Source organism: Mycteria americana, chromosome 1 (assembly GCF_035582795.1).
Source record: "Mycteria americana isolate JAX WOST 10 ecotype Jacksonville Zoo and Gardens chromosome 1, USCA_MyAme_1.0, whole genome shotgun sequence".
NCBI classification, from domain to species: domain Eukaryota; kingdom Metazoa; phylum Chordata; class Aves; order Ciconiiformes; family Ciconiidae; genus Mycteria; species Mycteria americana.
The window spans coordinates 69,176,902-69,196,525 of record NC_134365.1 but is presented as its reverse complement, the minus strand read 5'-3'; the positions used below and the strand labels follow the sequence as shown (position 1 = coordinate 69,196,525).

The 19,624-nt window shown below is 38.6% G+C and overlaps 1 protein-coding gene across 3 annotated transcripts in view; it reads right to left on the bottom strand.

Annotated features, from left to right (window-relative positions):
* The window catches only part of ERC1 (ELKS/RAB6-interacting/CAST family member 1), a 315,343-nt gene that overhangs the window by 32,018 nt on the left and 263,701 nt on the right, over positions 1 to 19,624 (bottom strand). For all 3 annotated transcript variants that reach the window (XM_075504308.1, XM_075504326.1, XM_075504315.1), the window contains one exon: positions 1,287 to 1,388. In XM_075504308.1, the coding sequence (XP_075360423.1) occupies positions 1,287 to 1,388 (102 nt within the window). The remainder of the gene's footprint in view (positions 1 to 1,286; positions 1,389 to 19,624) is intronic.

The window sequence follows — 19,624 nt, the reverse complement described above, 5'->3', positions numbered from 1 at the left end:
TTATCTTTTCATCTGTGAAATGCTATGCTGCATTCATTTGCAAGCACGTACCACAGCTACATTCTGGAAATGGCTTCATTTTACTATAGGCTCGCAGTGTGGAAACAACAGATATTCTAACATTTCCTCCAAATTAAGATTAGGAAAGCCATTTAATTTGCAATATTAATAATTGCACTCTCCTAAAGAAGGTAAGACCAACATTTTCCAAAAACACTGCAGAAAATTCAAGCTAGTCAATTTACAGTTCTTTATTTATCACCTGGAGGAGGGTATTAAAACAAGATGCAAAAGGAAGTTGCTCTGAAAAGAAGAAATTTTCTGCTTTGTATATACCCCTTACTGTCTTCTGATACAGACATTAAAAGAGATTTTTAAAGATCTATTTTTGCAAGGTGAGTATGTAATTCTTTTTTGCCGTTTTCCTCTTGTACCTTACTCAATTTCTGCATATCACTAGGTTGGTGCTTAAAGGTCTACATTGAGAGGCCTTCCTTCAAATCTCAACAATTTCTAGATGAGCCAGAGGGCAAAGAGGAGTGCCAAACATTCCTTCACTTTGTCAAGGCAGTGATTAATGATCGCTAATATTTTAATTAAACTGGAATGGATGAGATTACTACATGGGATATGCAATTATGTTGGCATTTTTTGTGCTACCCAAGGGATAGGTAATCTCTCAGATAGTTATCAAGCACACGGCTGTGCTTTGTAAATGAGACAGGAGGCTCCTCACTGCCTTGGAGATGGTAAATTGATTTTCCTTCAGTTCACGGCCCATTGAGTTTGTGAGGGAGCAGTCTGTGCTCATTTGGCACAGAGGCCGGGATTTCCTCATGGGGAATGAAGGGAACTGCTTGTATGCAATCCATAGATCAGAAAGCTGATCCTGGAGCATGATTTCCTGCTACTGAAGACAAGAAACAGTCCTGGACACTCCACACACTCAAGCAGTAAACCTGAGTTACTAAAATCTGAATATGCCAGACAGGACTCCAGTCTTGCATTTTAAGAGAGTAACGTTTCTTTCTTCCCTTTCATTGTCTGCTCCCTCTTCTCCACCCACTTAATAACAGCTTGGTACCGGGAACTGTTTGTTCACATTTCAGGAGTTTTCAACGAAGCCGACACAACAGCAACATCCATTTCTGGTTTATAACTGCACTCTGGAATGCTATTTTTGTTCTAAGGTACTGCAAGCATGTCAGGGAAAATTACATACAACTCAAAATACTCAGCCCCCATAGTAAAAATTACTTTAAAAGCAAAAAAGAGACACACATTACCTGGTCAGGGGAGGGCTTGTGGTTGGTTTGGTTGGAATGGGATGAGGATTTGAGGTGGTCATCCTCATAGTTGTCAGCCATCAGCTTCATACGGTTCTGAGTCTATTAAAAAAAAAAAAAGAAGAATCTCAGTCTACCTTCTAATGTGATCATAGGGACTAAAGGGAATAGGGTATTTATGCTATCCTGTATATCCAAAATCCATACATGGAAAAAAATAAGACACATGCATAAAACATTAGCAGGTATTACTGTAGAGAATTGGTAAAAACTGGGAGACACATTCCAACCACTTCACTCTGAGGCTAAATTAGTTTTGCAATTAAGTGGCTCATCTGACTTGTACCTACTAAAACTCGTGCTGTACATGTGTGTACAAAGAAACTAATTTCTTCTTGGAATTAAGGTTCAAACACCAATTTGGAGAACAATTCAATGAAAACATCGGTTAGGTGTCCCTAAGTCAGTTAAAAAAAAAAAACAACAAAAATAAATCAGTTTTAAAAAAAAGAGTAAACAAGCTGAAAATAGGTTATTACTTAAGAAGTCCATCCAGTTTCAATATGCAAATCAGTCTTCAATTGATATACCAAAGAGTAGGAAAATTCTGAGACTGGTCAGAAAAATGTGAATTATAGAAAAGCCTTCCTGTGAGGAAATTAAAAAGTTAATACATAAGTCTTTGGGAAGAAAAGGTGGCATAATAAAGATTCCTAAAATTAAAAACTGCATACACTCAGGCAAAGAATTAACAAAACATGAAACAAGTTTCTCAGCTTTTCTTCAACTTCTCAGGAAATGTCAAGTTCCAGAGGATATATAAGTTTTAAAAACACAAAATATAAAATGAATTGTGTAAGCTTTCTAGGTAAGTGATTGCAATGAACATTAAAATATACTACATGACTGTGTCTGCAAAGGGCAGTGTTAGTGAGATAAAGCCCTTTTAACATACTATCCTGAAATGAGGTCCCCAAGCACCTACAAACACACACACACAAACAAGGAGAGAAATCCAGCTGGGCAAAACGTCCCACCTCCCAGCAGGGCTTACAAAGACCATTCAGGCAGCAAAGACCCTCTAGGAGTAGCCTAGAGGGGCCTACGAAAGAGCTGGGTCCAGGGTCTTGCAAAGTGAACTGCCGTCCCTGCGTCAGCCGCTTCATTCCAAGTTACCTGGGTGCCGCTGTCATCGGGCACTCGCACCTGGAGCAGAGCCAAAATGGAGTGACGGCGTTTCTCCTCCCAGCTCATAAGGTAGAGAAAGCCCCATTTTGAGCTTTGTGAAATCCTTGTATTCCAAAAAAATAAAAAGGCTAGCCAGACCCGTGTTAGATACGATACACAGTAAATTATGTACTGCTAGACATATTAAATCATCAGAGTTGCACTAAAATTAACTGTCTTAAATGAAAGCTCAAAGCTCAGTGTAAAAATGCCAGCCTGTTGATTCAATCCCTTCATAACTGCATGGTTTCTCACTGAAAACTCTAATTTTAATGAGCATCTCGAGGCTAGAGAATGCAGATTCTACTTGACTGTACTCGGATCATTATAGAGAATGTCCAGGCTTTGAATCTGGATTTGATTTTACTTTGGATTAATTTAACAAAAGCTAATAGTAAATTTAGCTTAAGCAATAAGCAATTGAATCACACAAAATCTTTATATTGTTTGCTCTGTTTTGTCAAACAAGTTTTGAATTCCAAGTCTGACGCATCATTCATAAATCACTAATTGAAACATGCTATGTTAATACTTAAACAACCAGTTCATTGTAAAGGCGCTTTCTCCATATTTATTATTTTGTTATATTTAAGGTTGGCTCTTTAACAATTTCTTCTTTGCAATGAGAGCTACCAATTTTAAATGATTTCACATTTCTTTGGAAATTTTTGGTTTTGATAATAAATAATAACTTCTTACATGACTTTCAGTGTGTATGTGGGAAAAAATCTATCAAAAAGCAGAAGTTCAGCAGAATGTTAGTATAGCACATTAACTTTTCTGAGAGAAAAAGTAGCTCTTCCCAGAGAGAGGCAGCATGTTTTATGATATTGCATGAAAAAAACTATGTTAGCGCTAATACAGGAAGAGAAGAATAGAAAGATCTAAACATTTAAAGCACAGCATCCCTCAAAGAAAATTCTGAAGTGGAATTGAAGAGGTTGCGTACTTCTGTCACTTAACTTCAAGTAGAATAACCTACTATTAATACTTGGCAGGAGGCATGAGAAGAGGCTGAGAGAATTGGGCTGGTTTAGCCTGGAGAAAAGGAGGCTTCTTTAATTACTTGATAGGAGGAAATAGAGAAGATGAAGCCACACTCTTCCTGGAGGGGACAGGACAAGAGACGATGGATATAAATTGGAACACAGAAAATTCTCGTTAGAGATCAGGAAAATTCATTTCATAACGAGGCTGATCAAACACCAGAACAGGCTGCCAAGAGGCTGCGGCATCTTCATCCTTGCAGATACTGAAAATGCGACTGGACAAGGCCTTAAGCAAGCTGCTCTAGTTAGAGATGCTCTCAGCAGGTGGTTGGACACAGAGGTCCACTCCAATCTAAAATATGCTGCAATTATTATTTGGGCTTTTCATCTTCAGATAATTTTATAGCTATCAAGGCTGGAGTTTTCAAAAGAAGAGGGAGCTAAGTTCCAAAATTCCTCCTAGTTGCTAAATATGATTTAGCTGCTTAGCTCCATTACGACCCTTTGAACATTTTAACCCAGAACAATCTCTGCAGCATCCCGATGATGACGATCATACAGGATCACTTAACCTAGAAAGACATTATTCAGACATTTTCTATGTCTGAATAGAAATTCAGACATTTTCTATGTTCCCTCTTTAATCCAACCTGACCTTCCACTGCTTCTGCTGTTAATCTAAGAGTGCATGTTTGTGATATACAAGTCTTGGCAAGAAAACACCAAAATCATTATGGTGATTTCACTACAGGAACTAATTTACACATATATTGTTGGAATTAGGCAAAAATCAAGAGAAGGAAGAAAAACAGTTTATTTCCTGAAGGATACCACTAGAAATTATTTTCCAACATTAAAATTCCAAGCAGTGTTGCAAATATATTATATAATATAATAATATTTTTCTAATTCTCTATGTCAAACATGGAAATAAAAAGCTTCTGCTTAGGACTAGAATACTAACTGATGAACTTCTAATTGCAAATTTTTAAAATAACTGGAAATACATGAACTCAGTTTCTCTCCTATTGCTCCTCTCCAGGAAAAAATGTTCAAAAGGATGGAAATTTCTAGAGCATATGGCTGTTGCAATGATTCAAAAACAAACCGTTTACGTTACTGTGGGGAACCACTCCAACATCCTGCAGTCCTGAACTGCTTTGTCATGGTGCTATTATACAATCTGCTCCCACCTTATGAGGTTATGGCTCAGATCCTAGGGTAAACATTTCTACATCACTGTAAAAAGTATGAACAACAAAGTGGTTTAACCACTGTGTCCTGTGAGAAAATAAATGAGCAGTGCAGACAAATCGGTTGTGTCAGGAGTGCTTTTGTCCAAAACCTCCCAAGCTTGTAAGCAGAACTAGTGATGATAAGAACCGGATGTCAGATCCAAATTTTGCTTAAAAAATACCATGTGCCATTACAGGTACCTTCTTTATGTGAGTGCAGAAAAAATGCTAGAATGAAAAAAACAGGACAAAACTCCACAACTCAATAGGTTTCTTGATTTTTTCCCAGGAGGTTTCTTATTTTTTTCTGACAGAACAAATTTTGTAACCTTATTCCTTGCCCTCCAATCACACAGCCCCCCCAAAACCCCACACCTTGTCAAAGCCCTTAACCACGCTCTTTAGTCTCCCAATAATCACCATGCAAAAGAACAGTCCCCAACCCTTTAGACTAGTGTCAATCCTCAAAATTACTAAAGAGCCATCGCACGCTCTCAAGCTCCTAACTGAAAGCGAGGAATGACTGTGGAGAACTTGCCACAAGAGGTCTGCAGACCAGAGTCTGTCAACCGCAGGTCTAAAGCATAACATTTGAAAGGGTATTGTATCTAAAAAAACCCCAACTTCCTCCAGTTATGTATTAGGCTATACTTTAGCACTATCAGATCTTGCCCACTCTCCCTTTTTTCCCCCCAGAACTTCTGCAGTTGTCCTCTTGCCTCTCTGACACACGTATTCTTAATGCCCTTCTTGCTTCTCGTAATTATTTAACCCTGCCCTCTGCCCTATCCCTTGCTACAGCAGGCAGTTATATTAAAAGAAAAAAGCACCAGGAGAAAATATGAGATAAACTTGTTTTAATTGTAAATGTGAATGGTCAGCATCAGCACTTCTTTTAAACATGCTCTCTTTTCTTTTGTTGTTTCGTGGTCCTGCAGGGATTTCACTATATTTTCACCATGCTTTTTCTGGTTATCATGTAGTTTACTTCTGCCTGTATTCTATAATCACTAAATGTTTGGCTAAACAAGGAAATTACCATAGAGGAGACTATTTCTAACGCAGCCAACACCTGAAAACTTTCATTCCAAACAGCACTTGTATAATATTTTAGCTACCAAAACTAGCCATGGTGAATTTTGTTTAAGAATCACTAAGTTCCTCCATGGATATACTGCTTCAAAGCACGCTCTCACCTGGAGGTCCCTAAGAGTAAGTTGTTTTACATTCACTGCAGACTACACTGGTAGCTTGTTTGTGCACCGCCACCCTAAAGACCAAATTAATAGATTTTATCACAGTTAAATTATTACATGAGAAAAACCAGAACTGATGCTGATCCACAGTGTAGGGGAAAGTCAGAGACATTCTGGAACATAGCTGGTAAAAGCTCAAGGAGTCCTCCTCAGGTCTGACAAGCTCTTTATAGTGGAATTTCACATATAAATTTGAAATCCACAGATTTAACTACAGACATTGTTTATAATATATTTTAGAGAATGTTTTTATTTGAAAGCTTGCCCTAAGTTGTATGTTAACATGAGAATACATACCTTTCTTAAGCATTTCTGCAGGATAGCTAGTCTTCTGGTAACCATTACCCTGGCAAGTTTTTGAAACCAAATTTTCTTTGGAGGAATAGCACATTTCTGTATCTCTAGACAAGACCTCTAATAAACAGCAGATACTAGCTCATAAGGTGTGTGTTCACTATATTAATCTAGTCTGCTTCATACTCACATTGCAGTAACTTACTCAAAGAGTTTGAATCAAATCTGTTTCTCCGCCATGCAACACAGCAGAAACCATGACATCAGTGACTACTTTCTCATTTTTTGTAAAATATTTGAGTAGGGTATTTTCTGGCTTTGCTAACCAGTCTAAACAAGCTTTATTAATCCTTTAATGTAGAGTTTAAAAAGCCCCACAGTAAGTCAACATTAATATAATGACTATGCTTGTGACAAATGGATACGTGGTGGAGACGGTATGTCAGCGAGTTAAAGGAGTCATCCCATTTCAGTCTGAGTTGAATGTTTCACTGGAAGCACACACATGCAAATGGAACAGTTTAGAAACCTTTTCACCACTAATAACACAGAAATATAAGGGAGAAACTCAGGCGATTTTTTTTTCGAAGTCGTGAGCTAAACTCAGTAGCTCTGAAAATTATATTCTTGCAAAGACTTTCAGATAGTCCTTTTCTATTTGCTGAAAACATGCAGTGAGCCATACTCCCTGTAAATATCCAACCAGCTCCCTGCTGGAACCTGGCTGTCAGAAACCACAGAGAGAACAATCCTTCCTCGCCTGTTATTAGAATGTGATGCCCTGCGTAACTACCTTGAGTGTATCTATACCTACCTTGAGTATACACCTACCTTGAGTGTATACCTACCTTGAGCACAGGGTCTCTGAAAGATTGTTTCAAGTATTTTACTCTATGCCCCCTTCCCATTCATGATATTTAATGATGCGGGAGACATTTTTCAAAATTGTAGAGATGGTACACGCTGAGTTGTCGTTTTTGTTTGTAAGGTTTAAAAGGCACATCATTAGGTAGGGTTGGCTGTCCTTTTGGCTATGTTTAAGATTAGCAACTGAGATTCCTCTATTAGCAGCAAACACACACAATGTTCAGCTGCGTACATATGATAAACCATTCCCGTTACTGCCGTTCTGTACGTCCTGCAGCCTGTGTTTTTGTGAGCCCAACAAAGAGCACGGGCAGCGTGCAGCTGCTGGGGTTTGTCAAAGCCTGCAGGATTTAACACAGATTCCACCTGAGATACTGGCTCCTGCATCGACCGTTGGCAACGTTACAACAATGTTACATTATAAAGTGAAAGACCTTATCAGCTCACTCAATTTCTGTGTTTAATGATTTTGTTTTTCTGTTCATCTCCCCACATGGGATAATTACAGAGAAACTTCATTCTGGAGAATTCATATTCAAAAACCTTTGAACTAAACTAAAGGAGGCAGATCATTTAGATACGGAGTTCTCTCTGAGGCTTGACATATGTAGATATACGTGGACAGATTTAAAAAACTAACTTTGAACTGAAATTTTCCCTGTACAGGAATGCGTCTCTTGGAGCTTTATTAGTTCCTTAGGAGATGAACAAATAACTAACTACGGGTTTGCCTGATGACAAAGTTTATTGAAATCTATTGCTCTGAATGCTGTATAGAGAAAACTAGTGACACAAAAGACAACTCAAATCAGATCTTGTGTTTGGGATTCCTTATTGTGTTCTACCACGTGGTATGTGTTCCCTTAGCTCTCTTGTACTCTCTTTAGAGATACGTCAAGCTATGTTTAAGACTGACTGGTCAGTGGTAATAGAACAGCCTTTCTCTTCCTTCTTTCACAGGAGCTACAATTTCCCCAGGCCCAGGTTTAAAAGGAAAATAAAAGAAAAGAAAAGTAAAAAATCCTTCCTTCTCTCATGGCTAACTACTTGGAAGCAAACCAAGTAACCAAGTATGTTAGTTCTTTGGCATCTTTCCCATGGCATGTAAGGGTCTTTGGCAGAAAGCTCAGTAAGGTGTGTTTTCCTGTATCTCAAAGATGTCTGAGCAAGGGCTGGACTCCGAGAATGATTACCACCATATTGTAAACCTAATTTATACTGACTGGGTGGCCTATGCATCAAAAAAACCTTTCAGACAAGATCAAAAGGACAAATGGTATCCTGTGACAACAGCCTCAAAGAATCCCAGATCCCTCACACTACACAAAACCAAAAAAATTATTTACTGAAATTGATCTGAAGACAGCAACAGCAAGCAAAATGAACTGCTGTTTTAATTCTTAAGACAAAATAAGAGAACTGGTTATATTCACCTTCCAGTAATGAGCATATAAAACCTCTACACTCCAGGTTTAAAGTAAGCAGGTAAGTAGTTTTTGTGTTATGAGCCTGCCCTATGGTGCGGTTTGTTAGGGCAAGTCTGATCTCAGTTTCACGCCACGGCAGAGATGAAGGGCCTTAATGCAGAATTTCCTGCCAGAGAATACAAGATCAGTATCCTTTGCTGCCACATGCCCTGAAAGCAGAAAAGACTCATTTATTTAAATTAGCTTAACAGCAACTGTTTTTTGCTAAATCACGCTGCTACATCCACTCTCCATCTATTGTGCCTTCTTCATTACTTCTTTCATCAGTTAAGAACTGATTTCTTTTGCAGACAGCATGGCTACCCTTGAAGAGCATGGGAGTCCACTTTATTATCCATTTTATGCTGGCTAATGAAATCTGCGTGCTTTGGATTTGTATTCTACATCTTCTAAGCATGGCCTTCAACCCTACAATAATCTCTTTCTCCATCGTGCCTCCCCCATGGTGTCTCCAGGCAAGAGTCAGCTGGGACCAGTGTGAAAGTATGTATGTTCTGAATGGCCAGCCATATGCGTATGCTATAGCCAAACAAAATATATCACGGCTCAATTCTTCTTGCCTTTCCCTGTGTGGGAGCACTGCTTCGGGCTTTTTTCACCTCTACCCAGCTGTGGATGTTAATTAAGCTCCTATAAGTTACACAATCTTTGAGACTTCTTTCCCTCTGTCAAATTTAGTTGAAAATGGTCAATAACTTGAAAAGTTACTTGGTGGGAACTATAGCTCAGCTAAGCAGATGGATAGCACTGTCATTTAAACTCTTCTTTGGAGGACGTCAGGATAAAAGCTGGTCCAAACTGGCATGTTTTGTTCAAGTTGTAAGAGTTTGGATGTAGTCTCTCAATATATCCTTGCATTCAATGTTGCATAGAAGTGGCGTTTTCTGATAACGTGCTCCATGCCTGCCTTTAAGATTCTGGGAGGCCGAACTGCTATAAATTCTCAAGTGAACAGCAGCAAGCCTTTCATGTTTAGTTCATGTATCTGCTGAACGTTTAATATATACAGTTTATTCAGTCTCTTTAACCTACTTTGATACATACCACCAAGGACAACTCACTTGAACAAGAAAGTGAAATGCTACTTCTATAATAAATTGAAAGGAAATACCAGTCTTTGTCATGGTCCTTATTGCTCAAACTGTTGAAAACTCCTGATTGTTCTTCTCCCCTTACTCATTTTTCCCCTCTCATGGTGTGTTTGTGGCTCCGAGCTAAAAATTTCATCTTATATTTTATCAGTTGAGAGAAAAACAAAGACAAAAAAGCAGCGAGAAAAATAAGCTGAAATGTACTTTGGAGCATAAACACTCCCTAAAAACTTTGATAGGTTGGTGATACATATGCTTTACAAAGCAAAATGTAAAACATATCTCAGGTTATGCTAAGGTTGGAAATGCATTCCAACATTATAACGATCCTGTGATTACTTGAAACTTGTGCAATTTAAGCACCAACATTAAGCACCAGAGAGAAGTCTTACAAAATCTATAAATATCTGAAGGCAAAACTCCTAAATTACCTACATTGTATCCCACAGAACAAGCAAGTATTTCTATCAAAAACAGAACAAGCTTTGTTTGACATAGTTGACGGGACTCCTTCTGTTTTGTTATGACTATTTACTTGAAATTTCTCCTTCCCTTGTCACTTCAGCTTTACTCCACACCCTGCTCATCTTACTCTTGTCTATCTTACTCTGTCCCTCTTGCCTTTGTTATTCTCTTTGGTTCTCCTTTCCAAAATAAATCCACTTGCATATGCTCAACTTCACAAAGCTGCCTGTATAACACAACTGCCTTAGTCACTCTGCTTTTGTCTCTTAGTCTTTCTCCTAGTCTGAAATCAGGAAGTTTCTCCGTCCAGTGATACCTGGCAAAATCCCATGTAGGAATTTATACACAAGATGCACCCTACTGTAAAATCTTAAAACCTGGTCATGATCCCCTGCTTCAATAAAATCATTTGTAGGCCACCTGCTCATGTATATCTATGTACACCTTTCCTAGTCGATGTGATTTGCAAGTTTTCAAATCTTTGTCTATTGTGACTATGTCTTTACAATAAATATAGTAAAAGCATTCCTTTATCTAGGTATTTTTATTTTTGGAAGGTATATGCCACTGTGGTTTTTACCACAGCTCTTTTAGCCTTACATATTTTTATTGTTATATGACTCACCACTTCAAATGCATTCGCCTGGAGCTTCAAAGAGTGGTTAATAGTAACCCCCCTCTATACATGCTGTTCTTGGCAAAAAAAGTAGTTATGTACAGAAACAAATTCCTAGATGCTAAAGTGATGTGAGCTGCTCAGTATCATCTCAACACAGACTGTCTGTAACTGCCCAGAACCCAGCTCTGGGTGTATACACGAATGTGTCTGTGTCTACATGATATAAACAGTGTTGATAGCAACTTTATAAAAAAAATCACAATGAAACCTCAAGATTATTTATGCTTGTTCTGAAATTAATTTTAAAAGCTGTTGCATATAAAAGAAAAAGAAAACCAGTATTATTCTTTTTCTGCCTCACTTTTATCTTTGAATCTAGGCAAAATCCTCCACGGTAACTGCTGGAGGGAAGAGTTGAAAGGGCATTTCCTTTGACAACCAACAGAACTTTGCTACCCCAAACTAAATTAAAGCTAAGAATTTTCTCTGTATGGCCAATTATTAGGGTTGACATCCACGCAGAAGAGCCCTGCCTCATAAGATCCATACAAACACACAGACATTACATTCCTGTCTGTCCACACCATCTGTGCGTGTGGTCTGCAGACACAGGATTCCTGTCCATCCACACTGTCCCTGTGTTTGGTCCACAGAGGCAGGATTCCTGCCTGCGCACACAGCAGCACATGTGCAGTACAGAGTTGGACAGATGATTCCTGTCCATTTGCCCCGCTCTTGCACACAGTACACAAGCAAGGACAATCACAATAAACCAACACTTTTTCTTTTCTTTTTCTTCCTGCAGAGGTTCATTTTTCCTATTAAGTCTGCATCAAAGCTTAGATAGCAGTACTAGCTGGAAAGACTGAAGAAACATTCAGGTTTTCTACTGTATTTGTGCCAAAATTATTCTTACCAAGGAAAGAAGTTCTCTTCCTTTCTACAAAATTCATGGCACACAATGTATAGAGATGTGCCAGTTTGGTCAGATGAACTTCTCTAAGGTGTCTGCATTTCAGACAGTATTCCCATCATTGCCTGCTCTATTCCTAATCTGTTGTCTTTCTGTGATTTACATTATATTATGTCATTACATATGAGTAGATGGGCACCATATGGCACACTGTAAAGCTTAGAAAAAAATCTTAGAAAATTCCGTCTCTTCTATAGAACCACCAAAAGAAAAAGGCCTGGGGAACAAGATGAAAAAACAGCTAGTCATACCTCTGGTGTTTTTTCCTTAACAATCCTTTTACTGCAAAGTCACTAAACTTAAGAAAGGTGACGCCACATGTTAAAGAGCCCCGACAAAGCAGAGGAAGAAGTAGAGATGAATGAATAGAAGGACAGGGACAACCTCAACTGATTTATTTGCAACTAGAAGACCAAGGAGGAAACAAGGATGCCTTCATATTTTTTAAGCCCTCTTTGTATCATAAAACAGATTGCTGGCTGACAATGGAGAAGGACTAGCTAGTTTTGGTAATTAGGAAAGAGAGGAGGAAGAGACATCAGGAAATCTTTTCATCATCTGATAGCGATGAAAAGGATGAAAGAGAAGGAGATGGACAATAAGGAACTAGTCTTAGTCTGCACCTCCCAGTTTGTGGATGCTTCCCACCAAATCTGTGAATCCGTCTTTTTCCAGTCCAGAAGAACATACTGGTATCTTGCCTGTCTCTCTATGAGATATGGAAGAGACTTGAAAGGTGCACAAAATGAAGATCTGTGTGTATAAATGAATATATTTCTCCTTAAAAAAAAAAAGAAGAAAAAACCCTAGAATGAGAAGGTACAGTACTTATTACTTCCACAGAGCAAATAAACCCATGCAGTCTTCCAAGTTTTAAACAACTTATGTATGTGTGTGTTCTTAAGGATCACTGTATTGCTTTTATTATTTTTTCAACACCATTAATGTCAGCAGTTGGCAGAAGTTTGGGTTGCTAGCTGTAATAAAGGGAGTGAAGCCAAGGTTATATCTACTAGTGTTTTGGAGATGGAGGGCACACTGGCTTGATATCAGAAATTATAGTTACGTTTCAGGTTAAAGTGAAAAAAGTGAGAAGAGTAATTTCTTAAACTAATAAAAGCATTAAGTGTGCTACAACGGTGAAACTGAATGTTTAAAAAAGTTAAGTTCTGCCCCCCAAATAAAAATCCACTGTAAAACCAAGACATACCTAGGTTCTTCACATCCTAAGGAACTTGGCTGGAGTCAGCTGTGAGAGCTCCATTTATTTTTTTGTTTACTCAACTACAGGAAATATTTGTATTCACACTAAGACAGGAATTGGTAGTAAACAGAAAGAAAGAGAACAAAAGACTAAGTTCTGTGACTGTAAAGTTGTGCTCAAAGAAAGAGAACAAAACCCCTCATAAAATGGCTACCCCTTAACCAGGGCTGTATTCAGGATAAAAGACCATTACTTCCCCCAGGCACCAGTACTGTGATCAGAGTTTAATATATATTTGGGGACTTAAGCTTTATGGAAGTTGAGAGGCTAATATTCACCTATGACAACCTAAAATTGTGTAACATGTTATTGCAAAGGTAAATTTACTCATATTTGAAACTGAGGGTGCTTGACCAGCAAATTGATCTTATGTCCACATGATAAGCGTTTGATTATGCCAAGTAAAATCAGACAGCAATCTTTTGATAACTGAGTTTGAGACTTACTTTGTCTTTACGCACTATCTTGGACTAATCCCTAAAAGCATTTCTTGGTACTGAAAAGACTCAAACCTTTCGTACCACATTTAAGGCAAAGAAGGGCAGACAGAAACCACTCCTTTATTTTGTGTTCAATACAGGTCCCCTCAGAGACAGCAGAACACAACTGCCCTAAAGATGATCTGCCAAAATCACTACCTCATACTTGACAGCATCGCCTGCAGACCCTGTTCAAGGGAGGGACTGGAAGCAGGATCTCCATCAGTATCAACTTTCTCATCTTTATCTTTCGGAGCTGGCAGCTGTTACCAGACTGCTCACAGCTTCCCAAGTTAGCAGCCAGCAGCAAAATCTCCTTCCCCTCCCCACACACATTCACAAATGTCAAGTGGCAAAAACATTACCTCTAGGGAAAAACTACACACCTTTTCTTTGGTCATGAATATTTTTTCATCTCAGAAAAGGGGTGTAGAAAGCAGCATGTACTTATTAAGGAATAAAATGCATAATTTATTCAGCACCAAAACATGAATAGTAATTTTTTTAAGACTTGGATTCTTTAGAACATAGCACCATGAATTTAACAGAACTGAGGGGAATCTGCAGCCATCAGCACCTGTCCATTTGCAGAAGCTATCATAAGTAACTGATGCCTAATTTCATAAATCTATGTCTCCTTTTGACAAACCTGATATACTATCCTATCAATTTCCAGAATTTGGTATGTAAATTAGTGAAGGGTTAGTATCAAGGAACTAGTCCTAACTGACAGCATATATCTTAGATTTCCAGCTGCAACATGAAACTCCTATTTTCCCCTGCGTTACCTATTCATTAGCCTGAGATACCATGTACTGGACTAGGCTCAATCAGACTGTTTCAAAAAGGGAAATTATTTTCAGAATTCTAAGGACCTTAATACAGTGGATGAGACAAAAAATCCGTACACTAAGAGGTATTTCAGTGCATAAGCTCAAAAATACCTGAGACCACTGTTCATCAACAGCTCACTATTTACTGAAGCTGAAGTTCATTCTGTACAGTTAAGACTTAATTTTTCCATTATAATTTTTTAAGATGGTGGGGATTAAAATTCTCTATTGCAGACTATGTATTTTTCTCTTCTCAAGCAAAAAAAGCACTGATTTATTATGTTACCCCCAAAATAACACAGTAAAATCCCAAACATGCAATATAGTCTATCTTATAGATCATTAATTTTCATTCATATTTCTAAGTGCACAATGCTTTCCATCATTCCTCCTTCAAGTAAAGAACACATCATTCATACTAAGTCATACAACTGTTAATCTGTAATCTACTTGAAACCTTCTATATATTTAGTTTATGAAACCAGTCAGTCACCTCATATCTGTGACTTCACCTTCTCCTTACACGTTTTTGGAACACACCTTGCAGCGTCTATCACCTCACCAGTTACAGATCTTACACAAATTAAAACCCATACTAAAGCTGGTAAAATGCTTTTCAGCTTTCTGCCACTACCTTTCTACCGACTATCAATATGTGAATTGCTTTTTATATCAAATAGTTGTTAAAGTCACAGGTTCGTTAGGCTTTTCATCTAAAGAGAAGGAATCACAAATAAAGTCTTATTTTATAGATTTACTGTGAAACCGTTCAGTGTGTTGTGTGTTCCCTGGGGAATAATGCCAATAAATGTAGGAACAGATAAGCGTGATGTACCAAGTTAGCACATTTTGAATGGAGATGAGGTAAAGGGACACGTGTGTCTTCTAGACAATTGCCAGTGCCAGGTAAAACAGCCCAAATGAACAGGAATAATTTAGTATAGAAAAAGCTGCATCCAATCAATGAAATATCAGTAAGGATAGTTACAGACTCATCTTGGAAAATCACAGTATTTTAACTGAGTTTAAACAAGTCATGCAAAATCTTCCTGTAGCTGAAATTTCAGTGTGAAATTCCTGTTTCTTCACAAAAAAATATATTCATGGGTATATCTCATCAAGATTATTTACATGTTTAAGTGGAACTCTGTCACCAAAACTTCAGAGTTCCCTAAACTCTTGTCTAAATGACAAGATTTAAATGTAATCAGAAACTCACTGTATTTTCCGGTCAGCCTTCAAATGTCATCAGTTCAGATACCGGAAGAATGATGCCAAACCAACCCAGCCACAAGAACCGATTGTCGGAAAGTCTCAAATATTTTACCCCTGAGGCACATCCTCCCGCTGGACAACAAACAGGGACTAGTCGTGTACGGGTCCTTCCCAACTACCCCACAAACCGTAGAAGTTAAGCAAAAGAAGATGCACCCGTAATTTTATTCCTTGAATGAACAACTATTGGCAATCTTGAGCTCTTCTAAACCACTCTTTCTGAGCTTCTTCATCTATCTCATGAACTCATCAGCTAACACAAAGACTGTCAGAAACTGAAGGAGGGTAACTATTCTCAACATAAAATTTGGAGCACAGAAGTCTCATAGAAATAAATACATAAATGCTCTGTTGGATGTGTGTATTAAAAAGATCTGTTCTAATATATTCTTTTTTTTTAAACTGAAAAACAGTGCCTATCAGATCAGTGGTTTGTGCCACGATAACTACAGAAAACCACCATACGGTACAACTGCGACGTGAAATGACAGTGACTACATTTACATTGCACTAATGTCCAGAAATACTATTCACAGACAAAGGATTTATTATTTTTTGGGCCCAAAATTAGATTTCCTAGTGCAGTCTTCTGAAGAAACCCAAGCTCACCCAGTGTTCTTAACTCTTTAATACCACTAACAAGCCTGGTCCTCCCAGTGTAGGCTTAACAATTTTAACTGATATCAAACACCAGCAGATTGGTTGTCACTTACAGAAATGGGATACAGGGTCTCCCAACTGCTTACCTAGACTTGTCCAGCAATCCTGATTTTCTAGTCAGGGACAAGGACTTCAATACAGGGAGTTAGTATAGGAGTTCATAATCCTTGAATGAGAGAGACTGTAAATGTGGCAGTAGATGCTGTCAGCAACTATCCAATTAATATACATTTATTTGTGCAAAGTTTTAGTGAATTAAAAATCTGTAAAACTATAATATGAAAATCTTAATATAAGCAATAAATGGAGGAATATTTCTAATAGAATGAAACAGGTTTTTGAAAACTGAGATCAAACTTGGGAAATATTAGTCCATAGCATATTTTTTAAAATGTTAAGTATGTCCAGAAAGAAAGGGTAGCAAGTACTGTATTGTCATCTGAGTTCCAAAGTACTTTTATGAATCTTAAAGCTCAATCTCTCAGTGAGGCTAAGAACCTTCCCCTTCAAGCAAACCTACAGAGCTGCCACTGCAATGCCCTAAAAACTACCAACTGAGACATGAGTGGAGGCACAAACAGAAAGCAGACGTGGCTGTTCACAGCAGGGCCAACAGGCAGTTCCCTTCTCCGGCATCGTAAGCCCAGTGACAGCAAGGAGCTCACTTGAACGTACGTTATTATGTAGTAATACAAGAGGCAGAGGGTAAAGGTAAAAGAAGGAGGGAGAGGGGAACGCGAGTATAAGTAATACCACGGGAAGATGAAATGCTGCCCCAGAAAAGACTGCTGACACTGCTCTGAGTGCTGTTACTGTGGTAACCGATGATTAAAAATGATGGGAAAAAAGTCTGGAGAACATGGCAAAGAGAAGGTGCTTTCTTTTAATCTGCGAGGGCTTCTTGTGTTGTGCTTCAGGAAGCAGTGTTCAAGGGCATGACAAAGCCTTGCTTTCTGTGCCTGCTCAGCTGCTGTCAGGGTGCTGGGGTCTGCTCCTGGCGGACATCCCCCCCTTGACAGAAACAATTACTGAGGAGCAAAGCCTGGCAAAGCAAGCAGCGCTGTGATTGATAATCTGGGTGGATTACAGGCCTTCGACAAAAGCCACGATGCTTAAATTTGACAGCTGGCAATGCTTGATGAGAGCCAATTAGTGGATATATATTCACTTCAAGCCAGAAGTTTCTTCTGTTTCTAGTCCAATAGCTTCCTGAATAGGAAGTGTACAGAGTGCTTCCCCCCACTTCTGCCTGCTCACACGTATGCCAGCTACACTGTTAGTACAGCTAAAAATACACTATAAAAACTACATATTTTGGCATCTTCTTATATTAAAGCCAGTAGATTCAAATTTTGTAAAGCTGCAGTTGACCCTACAGATAGTGGTGGTACAAGAACCTGAAAAAAGATGACTTTACACTGACTCTACAATACCACGCAGTGTGGAAACGAGGCTGCGACTGCACTCTTTAGGTACCAAGTCCACTACAGGTGACAACAGTTCTCAAAATGCTTCACTGTTCCTGGAAAATTTCCTGGCAAAGTACATTAATCTGTCTGTTGCTGTTTCAAATAGGTTAACCTGGCATTCAGAGAATACCAGAATTCACAGACTACCTTCTATTCTGCCCAACACATGCAGGAACCTCTGACATGCAAGTCCTCTTCAAACTCATCTGTCTGTTCTTAACTTTCTTATCACATAGGTTTTCTTTCCCCACTTTTGCATCTATTTCCACTCTTGCTAGTGCAAGTATGTGGGTACTGTGGTGAAGAGATCAATAAACAAAGATGGATCCAAGTGCCTTGAATCTCATCACTCATTTCAAACGTTAACTTTTACTTTGTTTTCTCAGCTATAAAGAAGCCACCACCACCACACTCAGACAACTTAAATACATCTTCCTAGACTTCCTAAGTCCCCTTCTGACAATGGTTTGAGAGGTAACTCCACTCATTAGACTTCAGTGGGCACCATCGCACCGCCGGGACCTCTCAGATGCTCTTGGAGAACAATGGTAGTTCTGTCCCAGAAACAGCACTACATTTAGCAATTACCTGCGGTGATTGTATCCACGTCACCTGAAGAATAAATTTGTTTGCTAATAGGGTAATCACTCTCATCAGACATGGTTTCAAATCAGGGCAGCTAAGGCAAAGCAAAGACTAACTGCATGCCTCACAGAATCTGTATTATTTAACCAGGCAGGGTGGTAATAAAAACTGCCAGAAGTGTGGTCATGCTGATAGAGCTCCATGGCAGTAAGAGGAAAACGCCTGCCTGTCAGTCTCCTTTGACCTCTTTTACATTCTCCTGTTACAAAGAGAAATGACTCCAACCAGTGGAACTTCACTTTGGAAAAGTTCACAGCAGAGGAGTGTCAGGTGTCGGTGTGCGGGGTTTCCAAGGAAACAAGTAACAGTGGAAAACTAGCGTTTTCGGGGGGAGAAGCTATTCTGGAATCTAAAATTCTTTCCTTTTCCTCATGATCCCATGAACCACATTTACTTGGGAAACAAATCTTTGCAGTACCTTGGCCTCATAAGGAAAGTCAGCCAAAATCTTTGCAGGGGAGAAGCACAAAGTAGCACAGAGGAAACAGCTTTGGGACTTGTATGGCTAGATGAAATATACATTAAATATTGCATAAATGCTAACTATTAATACTACTAGTCATTGCCAAATAATTCTTCTCAATTTATGGGAATGGTAAATAACAGCCCCTCAATTCATGCTGGCCCACAGAGGAAGGAATGATCATGATAAGGAGATAGAAGTAGAAGGGAACAACAGGTATTAAAGATTGCTCTGAATGGCAAGCAAGCTGACTATATAGCCCATGCTTTTAATAACATGAGGTTTCTTATTTCCCTTCACTAAAATAGAAAGGAAGCTCTTTTCACTAAGTTCAGTATAAGCCAACAGCAAGAGTGTATATGGCAAGAACAGGAAAGGCGAGGGGAAGTACTAAGGGAGAAGAAGTAGACATTAGAGACGTACATTAGAATGAAAATAAAGCTGAAGACAAAGGCTGATCTTCTACTCAGTCAAAAGTGAAAGCCATCAAAAAATAAAGCCAAGAAGATCAAAGTGCTCATGCCTTTTCTGTGTCAGTCTTCACTAAAAACTGTACTCAGGCGACTAACAAAATTTATTTCAGTACTCAGAGAATACAATTTTAGGTCAGAAAAAGGAAAAAACCAAATGAGATGATACTCAAAAAAAATCAGATGTCTTCAAATTTTCTAGCTCTGACTACACTATACTAGAAAAGAGTTTATCTACTATAATGAAAGCTATTAATGGTTATTTTTGGGAACCTGT